Here is a 25,290-nt window from a genome sequence, read left to right as displayed (position 1 = left end):
AAATCGAATTCCCAAATTATTTATAAAACAAACAAATAAATTATTCCTAATTAAACCAACATACCTTTAACGACATCAAAAAAACCTCTCTCATACCTGCATAGGAAAAAGAACACGTGCGAGTGAGGTGCTAAATAAGAAAACTCTGCTGAACGCGCCATTTCTATAAAAAATTGCTAAACATGTTGCTGTACACTGCAACAATCTTAAAGCTTAATATAGAAGTTTTAGCATGTGTTAAATAGTGTAAATTAGCGATTAGCTTCGAAATAGGGTACATAAAATCACATCAGAGACTGTAGATAAACCTACAGTACAAACACACACAGTAATGCTCACAGTAAATAAGCTCAATAAAACCACCCCTGCTTGTGTTGGTCTCTGTCTTGTAGATTGGGCATGTAGCCAATTTTGTCACTTTTTATCCAACATATTTACGTCCAGTGAGAAAATCGAATAAAAAATTCTTGGCTTTGATAAATGCCAGATCAGTATCAAATAAGTCTTTTACTCTTAACGATTTTTTTATCTCTCACCGAGTTATATCTCACTTTTTATTTAACTGAAACATGCCTCGGAGCTGGTGAGATTTCTATCTTTGGCGAACACTGTCCACCTGACTGCTGCTATTTTAGCACCCCTAGATGCGATGGAAGACGAGGAGGAGGAGTCGCTCTGGTTTTTAATAAACACTTTCAACTTAGGACCTTCTCAGTTAAGCACTATCTCTCATTTGAACTACAATGTGTTGAAATTACGTCAACTACTTCTCCGGTACTGTGTGCCTTGGTCTATAGGGCTCCCAGGCTGGACAAAAACTTTACAGTGAACTTTGCAGACATTTTGTCTCAGGCTATGACATTATACGACCGTCTACTCATGCTTGGTGACTTTAATATCCATGTAGTCTGCCCAGTAAGCCCTTGGTTACTGAGTTTAGCCGAATCTGTGATTCGTTTGGCTTCATTCAACATGTTCAGGAGGCTACACACATCCATGGCCATACTCTAAACCAGGGGTCGGCAACCTTAAACACTCAAAGAGCCATTTGGACCCGTTTCCCACAGAAAAAAAAAACAGAGAGTCACAAACCCCTTTTGACATCTAAAATGAAGATAACACTGCATATATCGCTTTTTACCTTTATGGAAAGTGTAGAAAAAACTGTAGTGGGGGGTTTCCTCCGGTTTCCTCCCCCGGTCCAAAGACATGCATGGTAGGTTGATTGGCATCTCTGGAAAATTTTCCCTAGTGTGTGATTGTGTGAGTGAATGAGAGTGTGTGTGTGCCCTGCGATGGGTTGGCACTCCGTCCAGGGTGTATCCTGCCTTGATGCCCGATGACGCCTGAGATAGGCACAGGCTCCCCGTGACCCGAGGTAGTTCGGATAAGCGGTAGAAGATGAATGAATGAATGAAAATATTTATTTTCCAAATCTACAGGGAGCCGCAGCAGAGGGATGAAAGAGCCCCTTCCGGCTCCGGAGCCGCGGGTTGCCGTCCCCTGGTCTAGACCTTATTTTGTCCTCTAGTCTCTCTATTGAAGATATTACCATTGAAGACATTGTATTTTCTGACCACGAACCAATCTGTTTTATGAACTATTCAGCACCCAGATCTCTCAGGTCCAATAATTAAGCTCTTCTTCAGTTTCCTCGATCGCGGTTGAAATCTGAAGGTGATAGAGCTTTTGCAACAGTTGCGCTCGCTCTCTAGAACCAGCTTCCTCTCGGTATAAAGAATGCGTCTTCTGTTGGGGTTTTAAAATACAGCTAAAAACCCATCTGTATTGACAGGCTTTTCCTTTTGAGTGTTAATTTGTCTTTCTATTTTAACTTGATCAGCTAGAGCTGAAATAAAATGTGCTTTAGAAATAAACTTACTTACTTACTATCTATTTTCTTCAGAATGTCAAAAATTGGAGATCACAGATTGGATGAAAGAACAGTTCAAATATCATGCTGTTTTTGATGAGTCAGGTCATCTGACTAACTAAAGAGAGTTGACTCTTTTAAATCGCAAACAGCATATTATCTTCTTGTAAGTTGACTTCCTGCTTCAGAGCTACTACAGTACAGTATGTCTGTACATCAACATCATCAATGAAAGCATTTTTTGTACTGCAAGAACAACAGCATTAAATACATCTACAGTAAACAAACAATGAAGATTCATATTGTATAATCAAGTCAAGTTTCAGCTTCTCTTCTGCAGCTTTTAGGAACACTTGGCAACCTTACATCTGACTCTCTGGTTCCTGCAGGGTGTTTGCATACAGCTCAAGGGTGGATCATGTTGGTATCGCATTGTAGGTGAGTGTAGCAGGAGGAAAAGGTAGGAGGAGGTGAGCTGAGACATGGATGGTGAGTGGAAGAGTGTAGCAGTGGCTCTGCTCTGTTCTGCTGGTGTCAGTGTTTTGCTGCTGAAATGGAGAGAACAACAGAAGGTGAAGAGGAAACTGCAGAGAGCCAGAGAGAAGAGAGAGAAGGAGGTCGGACAGGCAGAGAAAGCTGTCAACCGCTTTAAGACTCAGGTACACACACACACACACACACACACAGTTTGTTTTCTTCATCCACAACTTGAATTGAAATCACTGCAAAGCCAGAGTGTGTAAAGACAATGTAAGTGTGACAATAAATGTGCAATACCACTGTATAGCAGTCTTTCATTCTGCTGTCTGGCTGTCTGTCTGTCTGTCTGTCTATCTCAAATCATGTTTGTCTGTTAAGCTACATGTCTGTCTGGCTGTCTGTCTGTTAAGCTACATGTCTGTCTGTAAAGTAAAATATCGGACTGTCTGTCAAGCTACATGTTTTTCTGTCAACATACATGTTTATCTGTCTGTCAAATTAAATATCTGCCTGTCTCTCAAGCTACATGTCTGTCTCTGTATCCACCCATTTGTCAAGCCACATGTCTTTTGGTCTACCCCTTTTGTCTTTCTGTCTGTCTGTCTGACTGTCTGTCTTACTGTCAAATCATGTTTGTTTATCAAGCTACATGTCTGTTTGTAAAGTTACATATTACTGTCTGTTTGTAAAGTTACATATTACTGTCTGTCTGTCAAGCTACATGTCTGTCTGTCTCTGTCTGTCTGTCTGTCTGCCTGTCTGTCTGTCTGTGTCAAATCATGTTTGTTTATCAAGCTACATGTCTGTAAAGTTACATATTACTGTCTGTCTGTCTGTCTGACTGTCTGTCTTACTGTCAAATCATGTTTGTTTATCAAGCTACATGTCTGTTTGTAAAGTTACATATTACTGTCTGTCTGTCAAGCTACATGTCTGTCTGTCTGTCTGTCTGTCTGTGTCAAATCATGTTTGTTTATCAAGCTACATGTCTGTTTGTAAAGTTACATATTACTGTCTGTCTGTCAAGCTACATGTCTGTCTGTCTGTCTGTCTGTCTGTGTCAAATCATGTTTGTTTATCAAGCTACATGTCTGTAAAGTTACATATTACTGTCTGTCTGTCAAGCTACATGTCTGTCTGTCTGTCTGTCTGTCTGTCTGTCTGTCTGTCTGACTGTCTGTCTGTGTCAAATCATGTTTGTTTATCAAGCTACATGTCTGTTTGTAAAGTTACATATTACTGTCTGTCTGTCAAGCTACATGTCTGTCTGTCTGTCTGTCTGTCTGTCTGTCTGTCTGTCTGTCTGACTGTCTGTCTGTGTCAAATCATGTTTGTTTATCAAGCTACATGTCTGTTTGTAAAGTTACATATTACTGTAAGTAAGTAAGTAAGTAAAGTTTATTTATATAGCACATTTATCACAGCAGACCTGACCAAAGTGCTGAACAAAGTCAAAAACTAAACATAAAATTAACAAAACAGATGATACAATAAAACAATAGAACATAGACAAAATCCGATTAAAATGCCTGGGAATAAAAATATGTTTTCAACTTCACTTTAAAAGTTTTACTGGAAGGTGCAAGGCGAATGTCCAGTGGAAGTTGGTTCCAGAGACGGGGGGCCGCAATAGAAAAAGCCCTATCACCTTTCGTTTTTAAGCGTGAGCGAGGGACAACCAAGAGAGCTCTATCAGCAGATCTTAGAGATCTGGTGGATGAAAAAATGAATAAGATGATCTGTGAGATAAGATGGGGCTTGACCATTAAGAGCTTTAAAAACAAACAACAAGATTTTAAATTGAATTCTAAAATAGACAGGAAGCCAATGAAGAGAGGCTAAAATTGGTGTAATGTGATCTGTTTTCTTTGCCCCGGTCAAGAGTCTCGCAGCTGCATTGTGTACCATCTGTAAGCGTGCAATGGATGACTGAGCAAGACACAAATATAATGAATTACAGTAGTCAAGGCGGGAGGTGATAAAAGCATGAATGGCTTTCTCCAGGTCATTAAAAGTTAAAAAAGATTTCAGTCTCGAGATGATCCGTAACTGATAAAAACTGTTCTTGACAACTGTATTAATCTGCTTGGTTAAGCAAAGTTCAGAGTCCAGAATGACACCAAGATTCCTAACCTGGGAGGAGACTGAGGGGAAATGCTTGCCAAGCTCGTTTATAAGACCACTTCTCAACTTAGGGGGGCCAAAGACGATTACTTCCGTTTTATTTTCATTTAGTCGAAGAAAGCTATTGGACAGCCATTTCTTGATGTCCCCAAGGCAGTCCAATAAGGGTTGAATGGTATCGCCAGCTTTCAATGGTATGTACAACTGGTATCATCAGCATATAAATGAAATGAAACATTGTGTCTCCTAATAATGTCCCCCAAAGGTCGCATATATAAATTAAAAAGAAGTGGCCCTAAAATGGATCCTTGAGGCACTCCTCAGGTAATAGGAGCAACAGATGAAGAAAACATACCTAACTCAACAGAAAAAGACATGTCTCTAAGATATGAGTTGAACCACTGCAAAGCAATACCTCCAAAACCAAACATATTTTCTAACCGGCAGAGAAGAATATCATGATCAACTGTATCAAAAGCAGCTGTAAGACATGTAGGACATGTGTAAGACTGTCTGTCTGTCAAGCTACATGTCTGTCTGTCTGTCTGTCTGTCTGTCTGTCTGACTGTCTGTCTTACTGTCAAATCATGTTTGTTTATCAAGCTACATGTCTGTTTGTAAAGTTACATATTACTGTCTGTCTGTCAAGCTACATGTCTGTCTGTCTGTCTGTCTGTCTGTCTGTCTGTCTGTCTGTCTGTGTCAAATCATGTTTGTTTATCAAGCTACATGTCTGTTTGTCTGTCAAGCTACATGTCTGTCTGTCTGTCTGTCTGTGTCAAATCATGTTTGTTTATCAAGCTACATATCTGTTTGTAAAGTTACATATTACTGTCTGTCTGTCAAGCTACATGTCTGTCTGTCTGTCTGTCTCTGTCTGTCTGTCTGTCTGTGTCAAATCATGTTTGTTTATCAAGCTACATGTCTGTCTGTCTGTCAAGCTACATGTCTGTCTGTCTGTCTGTCTGTCTGTCTGTGTCAAATCATGTTTGTTTATCAAGCTACATGTCTGTTTGTAAAGTTACATATTACTGTCTGTCTGTGTCAAATCCCAAGTACATATTTATCTGTCTGTCAATCAAATTACTTATCTGCCTGTCTCTTAAGCTACATCTCCGCCTCTCTAACCACCCATTTGTCAGCCTACACAACTATTGGTCTATCCCTTTTGCCTTTCTGTCTGTCTGTCTGTCTGTCTGTCTGTCTCTCATAGCTAACTATGTAACATCTGACTTGAATAGTCTTGTGTTTGCAGAACGCTGGTGTTGATTTGAGCTCCATTGTGACTCTCCCACTGGCTGAACTGAGTCAGAAGATCAGAGGAGGATCTCTACGACCTGACACTGTGCTCCATGCCTACATAGAGAAGGTTCAGCGCACTTTCACCTAAACAGTGATCCCACACTCACACGTGACCCCCAGACCTCACCTGTGTACAGTTATACATCCACCTTCTCTGCCATCCATTAACTCTGGGAAGACACATCTTTGTATTTAGAGTTAATAAGTTATACAAATGTTTATGGCACTGTTTACTGTGTATCCATGTCTATTGTTTTACTGATGTGCTTGTGCTGGAACCACAGTAAACAATCGATTTAATATATTCAAATATTCACACTTACACAAACAGGAGGATGAACGTGTGTTGTCTATGCATGTCATATAGTGTGATGTATTAAACCCTGTAACAGTCTGTACTCTAGCAGCTCTGTTGCTATTGCGCTGCATAGAGTTTAGCATGCACCCATAGTTTAGCTAGTGCTTCAACTGTGTAGACATTTCATTGTGTGAAACCTGATAGCTAAACATTTGCTAACAAATTGTATAACAGGAACTTGTGCTGTGTTTTACAGGCCATAGAGGTGCACAAGAAATTAAACTGTGGCACTGCTGTCCTCACAGAGAGTCTGAAACAACTGGAAGACATCGAGTCACACAAAGATGGCCTTCTTTATGGCATTCCCATCAGCATCAAGGACAACGTGGATTATGAGGTATTGACGGCGGGAACGCCGTCAAACACAACATGGAATTGGACATTGGCATGGTTTAGGTTTGGTTTTGTAATCTTAGTGCAATGGATAGGAGAAGAAATAGTGACTGTATGTGTAAAAGTATGGATTAAACACATTACATTTCTTTATCTTGTTGATGCTATAGAGAGGATCGTTCTAAACACAAACGTACACAATAAATAAAAATAAATGTGGCAGCTACCAAAAGGCATAGTTCATAAGGACATCACATTATTTTACACCCTGATTGTGGGGCAGTAAAGAAGTAGACGACTTTATTTTGTCACATATACATTACAGCACAGCGAAACTCTTTCTTCCCATCTCCCAACTTTTGAGGTTGGGTTTTAGCCATGAGCAGAGAGAGATAAGGGCCTTGCTCAAGGGCCCAACAGTTGTGGAATAGAAGTACTGGGGCTTGAACCCCAATACTCCAATCAACAACCCATAGCCTTAACTACTTGAGCCACCACCACCCCAGTGTGTCTGGGATAAAGATATTTTTAGATGGTGCTTTGAGAAGAAGGCAAACATTAACATTCAGATCATTATCTAGAATATTAGCTAGAATAAGCTTCCCACTCTTGTGACGAATTCCCATAATGCATTGGTTGGACTGATTAACACTGCATCAGTTCAGTTAATATTTAACATCGGAGTCATATATAAAGCTATATATTGTTTTTGAGTAACAAAACCAGTGAGGTGTGTATATTTATGTAACACAGATTTGTGGCAAAGGGTGACTCAGGTGAACAGATCACATGATATGATAAAGACTGACGGAATCAGTGCAGAACACTTCAGCAATAATAAACAGTGAAAGAAAATGCATCGATTAAGACGCTGAACTTCCGAATAGAAGGTTGTGATTTCAAATCTCAGCAATGCCAAGATTCATCTGTTGGGCCCCTGAGCAAGGTCCTTAATCTTCAAGTGCTCATTTGTATAAATTTATGGATATATATCTGGAATTGGAGCATCTCAAAAATGGGTTTGATATCACCAATTACTTTGAAGATCTAAACATTTGTGTGAAATTATTTGTGTTTTTTGGAACTTTTCTATGAATATATCATCAGTATTTTAGGTAAAAACAGAAACACGTCTAAAACAGGAGTGTCTCCTTTCTAATGAGTTTCAAATTAACCACCAGTGTGAAGCGAGACGTGACAAAGACGTTCAGTTATCAACATGGACACAAAGCAGGCAGAAATTTGTAATTTTTTAAAAAGAAATAGTCAAACAATCAGAAAAAAACAAACCAATAGAGGAAAACTGGATCAAAAACGTGAAGAAGCTCAAAACCAGGGAGAAATTATCACTGTAAAAGATGTAAAGATCTCAAAAAGAATGTGACAAGCTGCCGGACATTTATGGTTCTGGTATGAAGACACCGTGTGCATCTCGGTTCAAGGTTGTCTCATTCATCTGCACATATAAAATGTAATGAAATTTCGTCTTTTCAGGATCACAACGGCTCAAATAACTACAGAATACACACATTTAGACAGAGCATGGGAAAGAAACCTACAGACAGCTACACACTTTTAATAAATGTGTGTTTCAGTATGACATTGTGTGTGTGTGTGTGTCATCAGGGCTACGACTCTACCTGTGGTGTACTGACTAAGCTTGATGATCCTGTCATTAAGGACAGTGTGGTGGTTTCGGTGCTGAAGAAACAGGGTGCAATCCCCTTCATCAAAACTAACATCCCTCAGGGTCTCCTCAAGTAAGAAACACTCTACAGACTCTCTACATGTTTTATTTCAGAGAAATCCTACACTATTTTGCGTCAGTCGCCTTAAGTTCACTCATTAGGGATAAATGCAAACACATTTAAATAGGGCTCTCAAGTTATGAAGACAGGCAAGACAGGCAAGAAAGACATCTCCAACCTTAACCAAACTGTTCAAACTGACCATCGAAAATACCCTCTTGGCATCAGCATTAGAATGTGGAAGCACTAAATCCTAGACTACTTGTCCTGAGCAGGTGTTGTCAGTGAACTGAAGCCCCCGGGCACCATCTCAGGGCCTCCTGGCACCAACTCAGGGCCCCCAGTTTGAGAACCACTGGCCTAGACTACTTGTTCTGAGCAGATGTTGTCATTGAACAGGCTGTAAAACTGTTGGCTAAGATACAGACACATATGAAAAACTGATGCTGATTATCTGGGAAACGTCTCTAACAGCAGTCACAATGTCATTGTTTGTGTCAAACAAGTTGTGAATTTGCTGTAACATTTGTTTGAATTTGTTTGAATTTGTTTGAATTTGAGTAACTCTGCTCAAAGTGATGCTCGCAGCTCCAGTGCTTTTCTCTGTGGGTGAACGAGGATGATGCTGATCAATTACAGGATCTGCTTTTTTTTTCATTGGTTGTTGAGTTAAATCTTACCCAGATACAATAGTGCTATTTTCTGATTGGCTGTTGTGTAGCCTATTTTTTTGATTGGCTGATAAGTGTCAGGCTCGACTAAGAGCTCCAGGGGAGACGCGCTCGATAAAAGAAAAGACCCAAATGAGTGACTGTCACGTTAATGTGTGATACTTGAGATCCCTGTTTAAATATAAGTCTAATTTTAATCTTGAACCTTTTGTGCTATATTTCCTGTACTATATTTCCTGTAAAGCTGCTTTGAGACAATGTCCGTTGTTCAAAGCACTATACAAATAAAACTGTATTAAATTTAATTGATTGCAAATGCTAGCAAAACAGTTAGCTGTTAGGCTCAGTGCAGTCCTGCTAACTTCTCGCCTCACTAGTTAGACCTTTTTCCTTTTTGGCTACAACTTACACAACATTAGTCTTTTTATTTCTCGTTTCGACAAAGTGATATCAAGTTAAACTAACACCTGGTTTAGCTTGAGAAAAGGTTAATAATTAGCTAATGATAAGACCTAGCTTATGATAAAACACTTTCTCCAGTGCTTATGTGATAAGCTTTGAATGGCTGAGAAGAAAATTAATCACCACACGCCTGCTTGTATTCCATCTCCGTTTGTGGTCCTTTAAATCAGCCTGAGGGAGTGGTTGAAAATTGGCCCTGGTAAGTTGTAGAAGTCATGTACGGTGTTGAGACAGTTATTTGTTTGACATTTTAGTTTTGTAGGAATCATTCACAATTAGAATTCGGAGAGTCTCCGAGACGAGTTATGAAAATACAACTGTTGTAGCCTTCAGTATTTAACATAACAACAAATAGCAGATGATATCAGAGAAGGAGACAGATCATAAAAGACCAAGAGATCTCTCAGGTGCTGTGGTGTGTATTTTATAATCAGTGCAGTACAGTATATGACTGGGTCCCAGTGTAGATAGCCAGAGTAGGATCGGAGCAATAAGTTCATATAGTCTGTATTCTAGTAAAGGCTCTAGGATGAACTATAGCTTGTTTGTGTTGATGCTGGAACATCTAGACATCATAGAATTACAATCATCCAACTTTAATGTAACAAATGCATGAACTAGTTTTTTCTGCATCATGTAGTGAAATTGTATTTCTTATCAGTATTTGGGGCTTGAAAGAAGGCTATGATATCTAGTGATATGATCTAGTCAATCTTTAAATAAAACAAAGACAATAATCACACCAAGATCTTCTACTGCTGCACATGATGAGACAGAAAGGCCATCCAGAGGTACTCTGTAATCAAAAAGCTTACTTTTTAAAGAAAGTACTTATTAGTTATTTACCACTTTAACCAGCGCTGTCTCAGTGCTAAGACGAGGCCTCAATCCTGAGCTTGTGAATGTTATTCCTGTGTACGTATGAGCATAACTGCTGTGCTACAACCTGCTCTAGGATCATGTAGATAAAGGGAAGACTTGATATTGGCCTCTAGTTGGACAGCAGACCGGGTGGAGATCGAGTTTTTTAATCATGGCTTAACAAAGCCAGGTACAGAGACATTCCTAATGGAAGAACTGATTGTTTTTAAGAGAAGTTCACTCGCTTCTGTTTTATATTTATGTTCTGAATTATTTTCATTTTGCCATTAAAATAATTCATAAAATGATCGCAGATACCTTTTGATGGTGTGCATGTTTCTGTGGTGGTTTAATTTTAGTTAATTTTGCTGCAATATTTAAACGTGGGTCGTACGTTGTTTGAGAAATGCTTCAGAAAACTGAGTCGGGCTGACAAACAAAACAAACATGTAGCCAATGAGCAGAAAGGGGCGTGTCTTGTCAATATGTCAAGAGTGTTCAGTGCACATGTGTGACATTATCAGAAAGTGATTAAAACATTGACATGGCAGATACAAACGAAAAGCACGATAAGGCAAGAAGCAGGACCCGTGTTAATATAGGATCAGCTTTCCAGCGCTGGAGAGAACTGAACGTCTTCCGTGTGAAACGGAGCTAAACCTTTCACGGTACAACACACAGTACTGCAAAAACACATCTGTATTACCATAGTATTACTCATTGTGTTCATTTATTGATAAAAATATCCCCTCGGCCAGCTGCCCCAGCAGGTTCCGCCATAAAAGTTGGTTTACGTATGTATGTGTGGGGCGGAGCTATCAAAACAGGGGTGACACCCATTTGGGTTAGGGGCGTGTTTGTTTTGGTGATTTCAAATGTAAACATTGGCTTTCAAACATCGTGCACCGCACCTTTAAATAACTCAAGGATAATTATTATTTATTTATTTTATTTTTTTTATCTCAGCAGCACTAAGAGATTTTCTGCAGCTCAGGAGGCTCTTCTTCCATGCTGCTTGAAATACTACTTATTTAGTCTAATGCCAGTTATCTTCTTATTTTTGAGAGGTTTGTTTTAATGTTGCCTGTGTGATGGTTCTTTTTTCTCAAATTATTTTTTAATAAATATGGAAATCTAATTCTGTTAGTGGGTCCTTTTGTTTATTCATTTATTTTTGCAATCCAGGTGCATTTTGACATGTGAATTCAAGAACCCACCTCTTTTAAATTCTGAAATAAAAATACATGGCATCGATCCTTAAAGTTTTTGCAGTTTTTATACATGTACCATAAGATCCTATGTCCTCCAAATAACACAACCAGTTCTGATGCTTCTTGGATATAGTGTTGTGTGTTTTTTTATTCTAGTTATGAATGCAGTAACCCCATATACGGGAGGACGGTGAACCCCTGCAACCTGCAGAAGACCTGTGGAGGCTCTTCAGGTGGCGAGGCTGCTCTGATCGCTGGAGGAGGATCTATTCTGGGGCTGGGAACCGACATCGGAGGAAGCATCCGCATCCCAGCAGCCTTCTGTGGCATCTACGGCTTAAAACCCACAAACAACAGGATAAGGTGTTCTAATTAATTTAATTGTATTAATACAATATTGTTATAATAGACACATTCTCTTCAGCATTTTTATACAGGAGGTAAACATGGTCCTTGTTTGATTTAACAAAGATATTAACTGCTTAACTATTAATGTTATAGCTGACTAGCTTGTGGATATTTTATCTGCTAATTCAGCAGGCTGTCAGCATCTTAGTTAACCAGGTAAAATGCATTATGCCTTACAAGAACATGATATGATATGAAAGTCTTACTATAATTCATAATACCATGGTAATGTTTTGATGTATCTAGTTTCTTAAGTTCTCAAGTTTCTTTCCATGCAGCCTGCGTGGACTCTCTTCATGTGTAAAAGGTGGAAAGACAGGTAAAGCACAGTTCCACTAATTCATATAGAATAGATTTTGAGAGTAGGAGCTAACAAATGTGTTTGTTTCCAGCTCTGTCAGCTGTTGGTCCCATGGCCCGTGACGTGGAGAGTCTGGCTCTGTGTATGAGAGCTTTACTTTGCACCGACATGTTCACTCTGGACCCTACGGTTCCTCCGATACCGTTCAACCAGCAGGTACCACACACAGGTCTCTTCAGTGCTTCAGTGTCGTGTGTCGTGTCTCTTGGTACTTAATCATTTTTCTTTATGAACAGGTATACGAGAGCTCGGAGCCCCTGAGGATCGGTTACTATGAGAACGACGGGTACTTTCAGCCGTCTCCGAGCATGAGCAGAGCTCTACGAGAGACCAGAGAGCTCCTGGAACAAGCAGGGCACACGGTATTAGTGCTCGAGCCTCATCTATATCACTGGGGCTAAAGGATGGAACATGTACATTTTGTGTGGTCAGGGATGCACAAACTTTTGCCCATTTGATGTCCTTTAGATCAGAGTATTCAGATACGAATGGATTTTAATAGCTTACATAAATATATCCATCTATGACCATGTGTGTTTGTGCATGTATGTGTGTGTGTGTGTGTGTGTGTATGTGTGTGTGTGTGTATGTGTTGTATCTTCCTTTCTCTACACGATAGCTAATTCCATTCAAACCTCTTCACATGTTCACTGCCTTCAACGAGTATGTTGGGAGGGGAAACCTGGCAGATGGAGGCGCTACTCTTTTAGAGCACCTGTAAGTCGTTAGAATTATATCACTTCATTAGAGTTTAAAGCGATCTGTAAACTTTGAGGCCGCTGTGTGTTTTCAGTAAGCCTGGTCCTGTCGATCCGTGTCTACAGCATCAGGCTTCACACTACGGTCTTCCAGTGTTTATGAAGAGGATGATCTCTCTGCTCCTTAGACCTGTTGTGAGTTTCATTTACTATGAACATCAGGCTTCTGAACAATATAATAAAATTTCGCATTGTGAAGTGACGAATCGATATTTACACATCGGTTGTCTTCAGTAATAATTGATTTATAATCACTGACACTCCTACTGATTACTGCCACTTTGGTTGTAAATAGGAGCGACAGTGTAGGGAGTGATGATGAGGGATTGGAACATTTTCTTAACAGTTTTCTTTTTTCCAATTTGTAATGAAGTTATTATGTGATAATTCCATTCAATTCAATTCAGTTCAAGTTTATTTGTATAGCACTTTTTACAGTTGACATTGTCTCAAAGCAGCTTTACAGAACATAAACATAGAACAAAAGGTTATTATAAAGAATAATATACAGATTAAAATAATACAAAATTCAAGATTAATAATGTGTTCATGTTAATACTGACCACATAAAACAGATGGTACCGGTATCTCCTATTTATTCATTCATTCATCTTCTACCGCTTATCCGAACTACCTCGGGTCACGGGGAGCCTGTGCCTATCTCAGGCGTCATCGGGCATCAAGGCAGGATACACCCTGGACGGAGTGCCAACCCATCGCAGATCTCCTATTTATTTATTTATTTATTTATTTATTTATTTATTTATTTATATTATATTTTAATTATAATTTTAAAAATATTTGTCTGTTTTAATAATAATAATAATAATAATAATAATAATAATAATAATAAGTAATTACCTTCTTATTATTATTATTGTTATTGTTGTTATTTATTTTTTTTCTATCATTAATTACTTTTTAAAACATTATTTTCTGTTATTTTTTATTATTTATTTTCTGTAGCACTTTGATATGTATATTTATTTACTGGAGTCCGTTTGTGATGTCACTGCTACCATATTAATTATTTATTTTCTACTCTGCACATGATTTTATTTACCTAGTTATTTCTTAAAAATCATCTAGAACACGTCCTCAGACTACACAACAGTTTCCACCAAGCTGCAACCCAGATTTATTTGGGATCTAAATACAAATCTCTGGACCTTATTCCAACAAATTCACACTCTAACAAATAATAACTTGGATTTAAAATTATACTTAAGAATGAAAAAATAAAATAAAAATAAAAAACTATACTATACTAAACTACACTATACTAAACTAAACTAAAATAAACTATACTAAACTATACTATACTAAACTAAAATAAACTATACTAAACTATACTATACTAAACTAAAATAAACTATACTATACTAAACTAAACTAAACTAAACTAAACTAAACTAAACTAAAATAAAATAAAATAAACTATACTATACTATACTATACTATACTAAACTAAACTAAAATGAAATAAACTATACTAAACTAAACTAAATTAAACTATACTATACTATACTAAACTAAACTAAACTAAAATAAACTACTATACTATACTAAACTAAAATAAACTATACTATACTATACTATACTAAACTAAACTAAACTAAACTAAAATATACTATACTAAACTAAACTAATAAACATTGATTTATAATATTATTTATATTCATTTTTAAAAATTTCATTGTTAAAAAAGTCTTGTCTTGTACATTTCATTTATTTCTTCCTTTTTCTATTTCCTTTTTCTTAAATTTATTTCAGTTATAACTCATGTGATTGACTTTATTTGACTGTAATTCTAACTCTATAGAAATTCGATGCAGTACAGATTTAGACATATTTTTTTAGACTGTTTTTAGATCGTACTTGTAGTAATAGTATTTTTTTTCTTCCCCTCAGTATCCACGCATTGCTGCACTTATGAACGCGACTTGTGGAGTCAGGTAAGAGTGAACCACTTCCTGTAACTACACCTGTTGATTTATGGTACGTCAAATAAATGAAATATTCACTAAAAAAGTATCCAGATATCTGCAAAGCTGCTTGTCTTAATGTCAACTGAATCCTTTGATAATTTGATAATGACGTAGTGGAACAGAATCTACTTAATGACTTCTGATGCAGCAAAGTGTGTGACGTTTTGTTTCTTTCCATGTCTTTTGTGTGTGTGTGTGTGTGTGTGTGTGTGTGTGTGTGTGTGTGTGTGTATAGCTCTCCAGCCGATCTGTGGAAACAGCACAAAGCAGTTGAGGTATATGCCTGAATGTATGTATGTATATGTTTGTACATTGCTTAGACCAAACATTAAAGCTTGTTGTTTGTGTTTGTAGGGTTATATCCAGGAGACGTTGGCTCAGTGGGAGAAGCTGGAGCTGGATGTTCTGCTCTGCCCCATGCTGGGACCAGCTTATAACTTCAACTACACCGGAAAACTAAGCAGTAACATTCACAATTCTGCCTTATTTAGATTTAAACACATACTGTGTTACATTAGAAGGAAACTGCCTACTATACAGTGGCGGTTCTAGGATTTTTCTGTAACAGGGACCATTAAGGGGCCCCATGTTACATTCAGGGGCCAAATACAGGGTACATTCAAGCACACAAAATAATTTATTCAGTACGGTGCAAATACATTTCAGCAGTCATTCAGCACTCTAATAAAAAAATTATGAGCCATTCATTCATTCATCTTCTACCGCTTATCTGAACTACCTCGGGTCATGGGGAGCCTGTGCCTATCTCAGGCATCATTGGGCATCAAGGCAGGATACACCCTGAACGGAGTGCCAACCCATCGCAGGGCAAACACACTCTCATTCACACACTAGGGACAATTTTCCAGAGATGCCAATCAACCTACCATGCATGTCTTTGGACCGGGGGAGGAAACCGGAGTACCCGGAGGAAACCCCCGAGGCACGGGGAGAACATGCAAACTCCACACACACAAAGCGGAGGCGGGAATCGAACCCCCAACCCTGGAGGTGTGAGGCGAACGTGCTAACCACTAAGCCACCGTGCCCCCCCAATTATGAGCCAGTAAATTCTTAATGATTTTTTTTCATTTATTTATACTGTGCATAAAGGACACAATGCATCTCACACACACACACACACACACACACACACACACACACACACACACAAAAGTACAGCACAGTGATTAAATTATCAAATACAATACAATTTACAGTGCAGATATATTTATACCTCCCAGCTTAAACATCTCATTCAGTACATTCTAATAAGGTAAAGTGCAGCAGAGCAAATTCAGAACAAACAAAGAGGTATTTTAACATGTACGTATGTTACCATAACACTGTTTCCGAATACAGTACAATTTACAGTGTGGATATATTTACCTAAACATTTGTTTCTTATTTCTCATCTTTTTCACATATTGTCAGAAAAACAAATTGCAATTTAAGCCCTTTTTTGATGAGATAAACAATTTTGATGCATTTGTTTGGGGGTGGAATTGCATCTGTGATCGTTGTGAAAAATTCTCCGGTTGCTCTTCTCGTCGACAAGTGATGGCACGGGGGTCAATCAGGGGCCAATCAGATTTCAGCAGGGGCCAGGGCCCCTGTGGCCCCGCCTCTAGAACCACCCCGCTACTATAAAGTATTACTTTTTCCAAATTAGAAGCATTGAGTGAATTCTTAAGCATACACACACACACACACACACACACACACACACACAGACACACACACAATATGTTGAAAAGTATGTGCACCCCTGACCAGCACATACGTGTTACCACATTGGAAATCAGAAGCACAGAATTGTATAGAATGTATAGAATTGAACAGAACGCCTTTGTACGCTGTAGCTTTACAATTTCCAATGCTGTTATAGTTCAGTTTGTTAACTCAGTCTATGGTCATTCTAGTTAGTGAATTAAAGGTTTGCTCATAAAGTTTTAAGAATTAAACTGTGAACATGTATTTATTCACTTCTATCCTTCCTTTAGCTAGCTGCTAAATTCTGAAAAAAAAAAAACATTCCTAATATATTTGTTATCTATATTATTTAGCTATCTGTTATTTAACATGTTTAATGTTGTACAAATTTTAGCGGCTATATGTCAAGTGGGCGGGGCTACCCTTGTGTAAAGCTTGCATCATTGTGTTCAGGTGCTCTGAGTTACACCGCACTGTACAACGTGCTCAATTTCCCCGTCGGAGTCGTTCCTGTCACCCAGGTCACAGCCGAGGATGAAGATCAGATGAAGCACTACACAGGGAACTATGGAGACATTTGTGACAAGACATTTGTCAAGGTGAACATGAGACACTGAGTTCAACCTCAAACAGGTTACAAGCTGAGCTTCAGAACTTTGATATTTATTCCATTCTTTCATTTTTCAGTAGTAGGAAAGGTGAAGCAACCTGTTTCTTATAATGAAGATGCTTCATAACTGATCAAAGGAGCTCCCTATTTTTCTAATTAATTAATTCATCAATCAATCAATCAATCAATTATTTATTGTTCTATTTCATAAACAATTCTGTTATAAAAACACTGTTAAAGTTCTGTTTTCTTACAGCGCTCATTGATATCCATTAGCATGTTAATACCACCACGATGTTCATCATGTTATTATGAAAAGGCTCTTTAAAATAAGGCTCTTGTAACAGGCTGAAGAATTAAACAGAAAGTTGTTCAGAAATTAATTTATTAATTAATGTTATTTTGTGTGACAGCAAAAAAAAAGCATTAAAAAAAAAACTAAGGCAGAAAAAAGAAGGGATTTGGTTCGGAGATGAAAAACTTAAAAGAAAAATTTGTTTCTTGTTTTGATGATTGTGGTTTAAATGGTTATAGTTTTTAAGTTTTGTTTCACAGTCTGTACAATGTGGCGTCTTGCCTCAAGGCAGCACATTTCTACGTTTCTTCTCTGTAACTTCTGTCGTGATTTACACGCTAATCGTTTGGGATTGTACCAGAGGTTTGGGGGTAGATACTGTACGTACCCCAGGCTTCACTAGCAAGAGAAAGAAAAATCTTGCTGACTGATTTAATGACACTGGTGTTAAGTGTATTGGGAATGATTTGGCCACATCCGTCTTCTTATTGTGTGAAATCTTTACAGAATCTAACAGTATTATTATCAGCTAGTGTTAGCTAGTGAACTCATCTTGCTAGCTAACCACTGCCCTGCAAACCTGCAGACCTGTCAATTAAGGAAAAAATCGCACGTTAATTTGAATAATTAGCATATCATGTTAATTACTGTCCAACATTTATTTTATATTTAACTTAGCCGACTTTCTGTTTTCACTTTGGTTAATGGTGTCCTATATTACCCATAATGCAGTTTGGCTACTTAACGGGCCTTTTTACACCTGGTCACTTAGTGTGTTTTCTCTGATCCGATAGCTATCTGATTTGTTAAAACTCTTCCATTTACATTAGGCCACATAAATGCGTCTCGGCGAATCGGATATCGATCCGATCTTTCTACTCCCGCCCAAAATGCAAATATATTTTACCTCATTTCCGGAGTAATTGAAATGGAACACGCTTTGGTGTGTGTGGTTTTCAGAATGCAATCAAAAAGAAGACGGAAAAACTTGTTACGACGTTTATGTTACAAAAAACAGCGTTTACTGCGAAGAAGACGGAAAAACTTGTTACGACGTTTATGTTACAAAAAACAGCGTTTACAGCGTTTTAAGACCCAATGAGACGCCTGGGTGAAAGATCACCTACGAGTGACGTACTTCCGTTTGGGAGGAGTATAGCGCTGACGTATGTGGCTTGAACAACCACATTCATTTACACCTGTCCAGTTTCATCTGAAATGCGTCCCAGACCACCTCCTGAAGAGGTTTGTACCATCGGATTTATATCCGTCTCGAAACTTTTTACCATCGGATAGCTATCAGATCACAGAAAACGCATGAAGTGACCAGGTGTAAAAAGCCCCAATGACAGTGGTGCTTTGAGATTTAACCCATTGTTTCATCTCTACTCAAACAGAGACAGATGCAGTGCTGCCTTTGCTTTGTCCAAACATTCAAATTTCAGATTAAAACCACCTTTGAAATGACCTTTGAACTGTATTCATGGCATAGAAGAGTCACCTGATGTTTATGTTTGTGATTAGTGTGTGTTTGTATGCGTTACAGGCCATACGAGGCGGCGTGGGTCTTCCGGTAGCAGTGCAGTGTGTGGCTCGGCCCTGGCAGGAAGAGATGTGTTTACGCCTTATGAGAGAAGTGGAAAAGCTCTGTGTTAAGAACAAGCACTCAAAAACACTCCACTAAACACACACACACGCACACACACAGACACACACACATTCTAGTCTATAATCTGAAGTTGATATGCATCACACTGATTAACACTTTAAATCACTTTCCTCAGAACACAGTTAATTTTACTCCCTATTCAGACCGGATATGGGCGTGGCCTATGGTTTGAAGGCGGAGTTTCTGTTAGCAGTTCAGATGATGTTAAAATTCTGATTTGAATTGATTATGATTACGTTTTGAAACAGACGTATTGTATTTTAATGGTTAAATGGTGTTACTGGGATTAAAGTACTCTAAACCGACTGTCTGTATATGACTGCATTTGAAATAACATTTCAGGAACATTTTATTTTTTTCGTTTGAAAACGTATATTTTTCTCTCCGTTTTGGCCTTTCGTCCACACTGAGACAGCGTTTTAAGTCAACGAAAACGTAGCTGTTGAAAGACGCTCTCCGAACGGATAAATTTGAAAACGCCGTCTTCGCGTCTTAGTGTGGACTGTGAAGACGGAGGCTTTTGAATACTATGACGCATTTTTAGTCATGTGATGCAGTCGAAAGTAAATAAACCCATAGAGGAAATGACGCAGGTCGAAGATTTACTCATGCGCAGTAGGGAGATGTAAGCGTTTTCATACATTTCAGTGTGGATGAGCAACTTTTGGAAAACGTTTGAAAATGATAATGTGGACGCGGAGCGTTTTTAGACGTAAACTCCGTTTTCAAATATATCCGGATTAGTGTGGACATGGCCTAAGCTGCTACCACTGGGCCCTTGAGGAAGGCCCTCAACTTTCCCTGCTCCAGGGGTGCTGTATCATAGCTGCCCCTACACTCTGACCCCAACCTCCTCAGTTGGGGTATGTGAAGAAAAGAATTCCACTGTGCTGTAAAGTATATGATAAAGGCTTCTATGCCCCATTCTATTCTATAATTCTTACTTAACGTTCTTTGCTTAACACTTTGCTAGAAGACATTTTGTGTGTGAATAAAGGCCTACCTTTTCCCCAGTGCTATTCTGTACATTTGCCTTTGAATCCAATCTCCTCTCTTCAATCCATTATTTTCTTAAAATTGAATTCCATTTTGTAGTAACAGTAACAGTAACTTTACAGACATCATCGCCTCAGCTAACGGTGACTGAGATTAGAGGAATCTGTCCTCATTTGGCTGACACTGTGACTCACTGGATATGTTTTATCACACACTGTCTAAGATATCTAACATATTTAGAATATAAGTTAGTATCTAACAATAAAGACTAGTTATCACAGTTGGGACATTCACCAGTAAAGTAAGAGTAGAATTTGTAGGCCTTGGGATGGCCTGTTGTCTTCAAGATACAGGACATAAGCTTTAGGATAGCAGGATTAGAGCTTGTTTTGGGTTTCAGGGTCGCAGCAATAGATATTATTGGTTGTGTGATGGCAGGAGTAGAGCTTTTGGGTCTCCGGATGGTAGAAGTACAGCTTGTGGGTCTCCAGATGGCACAAATAGATCTTATTACCTGCTTAGTGTTCAACAGCCTCAGGATGGCAGAAAGAGGAACATGTAGGTTTAAGGAGTGCAAGAATAGAGCTTTTTGTTGTCAGAATTGTGGGAGTAGAGCTTGTTGGGTTTCAGGGTGGCAGCAGTAGAGTGAGTTTCTGGGTCTCATGATGGTAAAAGTATAGCTTATTGGTCTCGGGATACCAGAAGGAGAGCCTGTAGTTCTCATGATGTCAGGAGTAGTTTTAGTGGGTCTCAAGATGGAAGGAATAGATTTTCTGGACACATATATATGGCCTGCTTGGAGCTTGACAGTTTTGGGATAGCAGGAATAGAGCTTTTTGTTCTCAGGATGGTGGGGGTAGAACTTGTTGGGTCTCAGGATGTCAGGAAGAGGAGTTTTTGCATTTTATTTGACCTAAGTAGAGCATTTGCATCTAAAAATGGCATTTGGTGAATTTAATATGGCAGATATATTAACTTGTGTTTCTCTTGATGCTTGAGTAAATGTAAAAATAAGAATTTTGACCTGTGTGAAAGGTTCCAGGTTCAGGTAGAGTGTATATATATCAAGAGAATGAATCTAATGGCACCAGCATAACTAGACTCGATGCTTATTGACCCAGTTAACACGATGTATGCATAGTTTCTGTATTCCCAAAGATCATTGTTGTCATTTGTTCTCATGTTGTTTAATGTTGCGTGAAAATGTGTAGCGACATTAAGAAACACAATAGCATCCTGTCATTAAATGGAATGACACCTAGCCCAGAGTTTACCGCTTCATTGGAAAGAAGATGTGGTAAACATTTCTCTCTATTTTTTTGCACTCTCATTTTCCCTTTGCTTCGTTTTTGTACGCCAATGGTTTCTGTGTTCATTTGAAGGTGCTGCAGATGAACTTAATGACACATGACATTTTCATTTCTTCCTGCTTGTGATGTAAATATGTGTTTGTATTGGGCTTTACATACATTTAAATGTTTTAACTTCTTCACTGGCAGCACATAATGCAACGCCTGCTTTCATTCAGCCTCATTCGCTCTGATGTCCCTATTTCTTAAATCGCCCTGTGTTAGAGCAGTCGCGAGATGCATCTTGTTGTTATAAAATACTCCTGTACATCTAAATTCTAACCCAAGAGTGGACCTTCAGCCTTTTCAGAAACACTGCAAGTGGGAATTCAAACTGAATGAGACATGAAGGAAACACAATTAACTTCTCAAGGAAATGAGAAGAAAAATGTAGAAAGAGTAAAAAAAAAAAAAAAAAAAAGCAAGATGATGAGAGGAAAATGAAATAAAGGAAATTAGGAAAATTATTAAAAAATCAAGAACTGGGTATTTAGGAATGGATAATAATAATAATAATAATAATAATAATAATAATAATAATAATAATAATAAGAAGAAGAAGAAGAAGAAGAAGAAGAGGGTATAGAAGCCTTTATTATCGCCACATATACATTACAGCACAGTGGATTTCTTTTCTTTACATACCCCAACTGAGGAGGTTGGGGTCAGAGTGCAGGGGCAGCTATGATACAGCACCCCTGGAGCAGGGAGGGTTGAGGGCCTTGCTCAAGGGCCCAGCAGTGACAGCTTGGCTAATAATAATAATAATAATAATAATAATAATAATAATAATAATAGAAGGAAATGAGCAGAGATAGAAAATGTTGAGGAAAATAATGAGAAACCCAGCCAAGTCTGTATCATGTAAATCATCTTTTGCATCATAATTCTCTTTACTAAAATGACAGAGCACCTGAATCTGAATCTGAAAAAAAAAAAAAACACCACACAAGACACTTACTTTGGACAAAAACAGCATTTCACGTCTCATTGGTGAGAGGAAACACCTCATTCAGTGCTTGTGTGATGAAAAGCAATCTCATAAAAACTTCTTAAAGGCCATTTTCTCATCAAATGACAGCACACGCTTTAAAGATGAGAGGAGTCTTCACTTAAACTAGGATCATTCCCTCCTAATGTCCCATTCAAAGACGTCCAGAGCCACCAAGGTCCTGATATTGTCCTAATGCTTGAGGTAATAACGTTGGTCACGGGACACGTCTGCCTCGTAGATGATAAAAGTTTCACAAAGGATGTTATAAAAGACATCAGAGAAAGACGTTCATCTTTACATCGCTACACCGATGGGAGTTTACGCGTGTCTGCTGATCCGTGTTAGGCTCTGAGCACGATTGTAAAGATTCTGTGACTCAACACTTTGGTGATGCAGGTTTGGGCTGCTTATCCTGCAGAATGAAAAGCATAGCTTCTGGACACGATTCTCTTTTCCGCTATCAGTAGGCTTGCTGCATGTCTCACACTGAGCTTCTGCTATGTCTGGGCTTTTCCTTTCTGTCTCTCTTCGCCCGAAGGCCCTTACAGGCAAATTGGTTTACATTGAAGTGATAAATGCTGTGCAAATGTGCTTAAACATGTAGAGTAAATGGAAAATGCAGATGGTGCATGTCAGGATTAGCACCCAAAGTCTTGAGGATAGACACTCGAGTCCGTCTCATCCACTTTTCAGGAAATGTGTGGAGAGATTTAGCGTCTCGGTGACTGCCTGGAAGTACGGCTTCAAATTCTTTACTTAAGTTTAAGTATAAAACATTTAAATTTGTAAATTTACTTTAGTAAATTTTAGAATTTAGTAACTGAAGGTAAATTGGTACCCCTTTTATCAAGCAATTAAGTAATATGGGAAAACATTTACTTATAATTTTTTATTTTTTTATTTTTTATTTTTTCATTGAAAAATCAACAACCACAAATACAAGAATGTATACAGAAATTCTCCATTTTCCTTTTTCAAACAACAAAGAGCAAACACCCCCACCCCGCCACCCAAAACAAAATCAAACCCCCAGACAAAGACACACACACACACACACACACACACACACACATACACACACACACACACACACACACACACACACACACACACACATACACACACACATACACACAAACACACGCGCGCACCCACAAACACCCCCCTGTTAAAACAACTGAAGAAAAGGAAGAAAGGTTATGCATACAGTTGTAACAGAAATAACAGGTTGCCACTTGCAAAAAAAGGTGTCAGTAGAACCCCTCAGTGTAAATTTTATTTTCTCCAACTTAAGAAAAAACATCAAATTTACATTTACATTTACATTTACAGCATTTGGCAGACGCCCTTATCCAGAGCGACGTACATAAGTGCTTAAATCTCTAACATTGAATACATTAATGCTGGCTCACTAAGTTACATACTTAAGATACCATGAGTTTAAACCATTTGTTCAAAGTTACAATGAAAAAGTGTCAAAGGTTTTTTTATTTTTTTATTTTATTTTTTTTAAATGCAAAAGATAAGGAAAGAAGTGCTAGCTGAAGTTTTTCCTGAATAAGTAGGTCTTCAACCGCCGCTTGAAAATATCCAGTGACTCAGCTGTCCGGACCTCTAGGAGAAGTTCGTTCCACCACCTTGGTGCCAGAACAGAGGAGTCTTGTAGTATACTTGCCTCTTACCCTGAGAGATGGTGGAACCAGTCGAGCAGTGCTGGTAGATCGGAGGGTGCGGGGTGCAGTGAGGAGTGATGAGGGCTTTGAGGTACTGTGAGAGGGAATCAAATCCTTAAACCACTGAGAGATGGAGGGACATCTTATTGCTTTCCAGTGTAGAAGTATACAACGTCTGGCCAACAAAGATGAGAAGTCTAAAACATCTTTGTGTACAGAACTCAGTGATACTGACTCATTGGTAATACCAAATACAGTATAGCGATCAGTGGGCATGGCATCAATTGCACTTCAAATATGGAGGACATAATGCCAAAAAAACCTGTCCAGAATGTAATTTTGGGCACAGAAAAAACATATGACTTAAATGACAGGGGGAAGCATGACATCTGTCACATCTGTCCTCAACCCCAGGATAGATTTTTGCCTGTTTAGATTTGGAAAGATGAATTCTGTACAAAACCTTAAACTGAATGAGACTGAGGCGGGCACAGGAAGTGGTAGACCGTATCCTATCTACGGCTTTCTCCCACCATTTGTCGCACTTATAATTTTAACTAACTACATCTTTGTTCCTGATCTATCAGGCTAGCATAGATGATGATAACTATGACCATACAAATGACCTGGATGCTAAACACAAGGTTGGCATAATAAGGATGTCGTGTTAGCGTGTTTTCTGAAGTATAAAATCTAGATGACTTTCTCATAATTAAAAACATTTAAACTGTTTGTAGAAAAAGCAACCAATATTTAAATAGTAGGGGGCATGGTGGCTTAGTGGTTAGCATGTTCGCCTCACACCTCCAGGGTTGGGGGTTCGATTCCCGCCTCCGCCTTGTGTGTGGAGTTTGCATGTTCTCCCCGTGCCTCGGGGGTTTCCTCCGGGTACTCCGGTTTCCTCCCCCGGTCCAAAGACATGCATAGTAGGTTGATTGGCATCTCTGGAAAATTGTCCGTAGTGTGTGATTGTGTGAGTGAATGAGAGTGTGTGTGTGTGCCCTGCGATGGGTTGGCACTCCGTCCAGGGTGTATCCTGCCTTGATGCCCGAT

General features: G+C 38.6%; 1 protein-coding gene across 1 annotated transcript; it reads left to right on the top strand.

Annotated features, from left to right (window-relative positions):
* The first annotated feature begins 2,291 nt into the window (after positions 1-2,291).
* LOC132844207 (fatty-acid amide hydrolase 1-like) lies at positions 2,292-19,531 on the top strand. Its single transcript, XM_060867421.1, has 15 exons — positions 2,292-2,532; positions 5,733-5,846; positions 6,334-6,474; positions 8,097-8,230; positions 11,580-11,786; positions 12,110-12,150; positions 12,224-12,348; positions 12,429-12,554; positions 12,812-12,909; positions 12,986-13,085; positions 14,862-14,905; positions 15,174-15,213; positions 15,293-15,401; positions 17,105-17,250; positions 19,103-19,531. Exons 1-15 carry the CDS (start codon positions 2,356-2,358, stop codon positions 19,238-19,240), a joined length of 1,740 nt encoding a protein of 579 aa, XP_060723404.1. The 5' UTR covers positions 2,292-2,355; the 3' UTR covers positions 19,241-19,531.
* The last annotated feature ends 5,759 nt before the right edge of the window (positions 19,532-25,290 follow it).

This window comes from Tachysurus vachellii, chromosome 4 (assembly GCF_030014155.1).
Source record: "Tachysurus vachellii isolate PV-2020 chromosome 4, HZAU_Pvac_v1, whole genome shotgun sequence".
Taxonomy (NCBI): domain Eukaryota; kingdom Metazoa; phylum Chordata; class Actinopteri; order Siluriformes; family Bagridae; genus Tachysurus; species Tachysurus vachellii.
The sequence above is the reverse complement of the archived record's forward strand: the minus strand, read 5'-3'. Positions and strand labels throughout refer to the sequence as shown.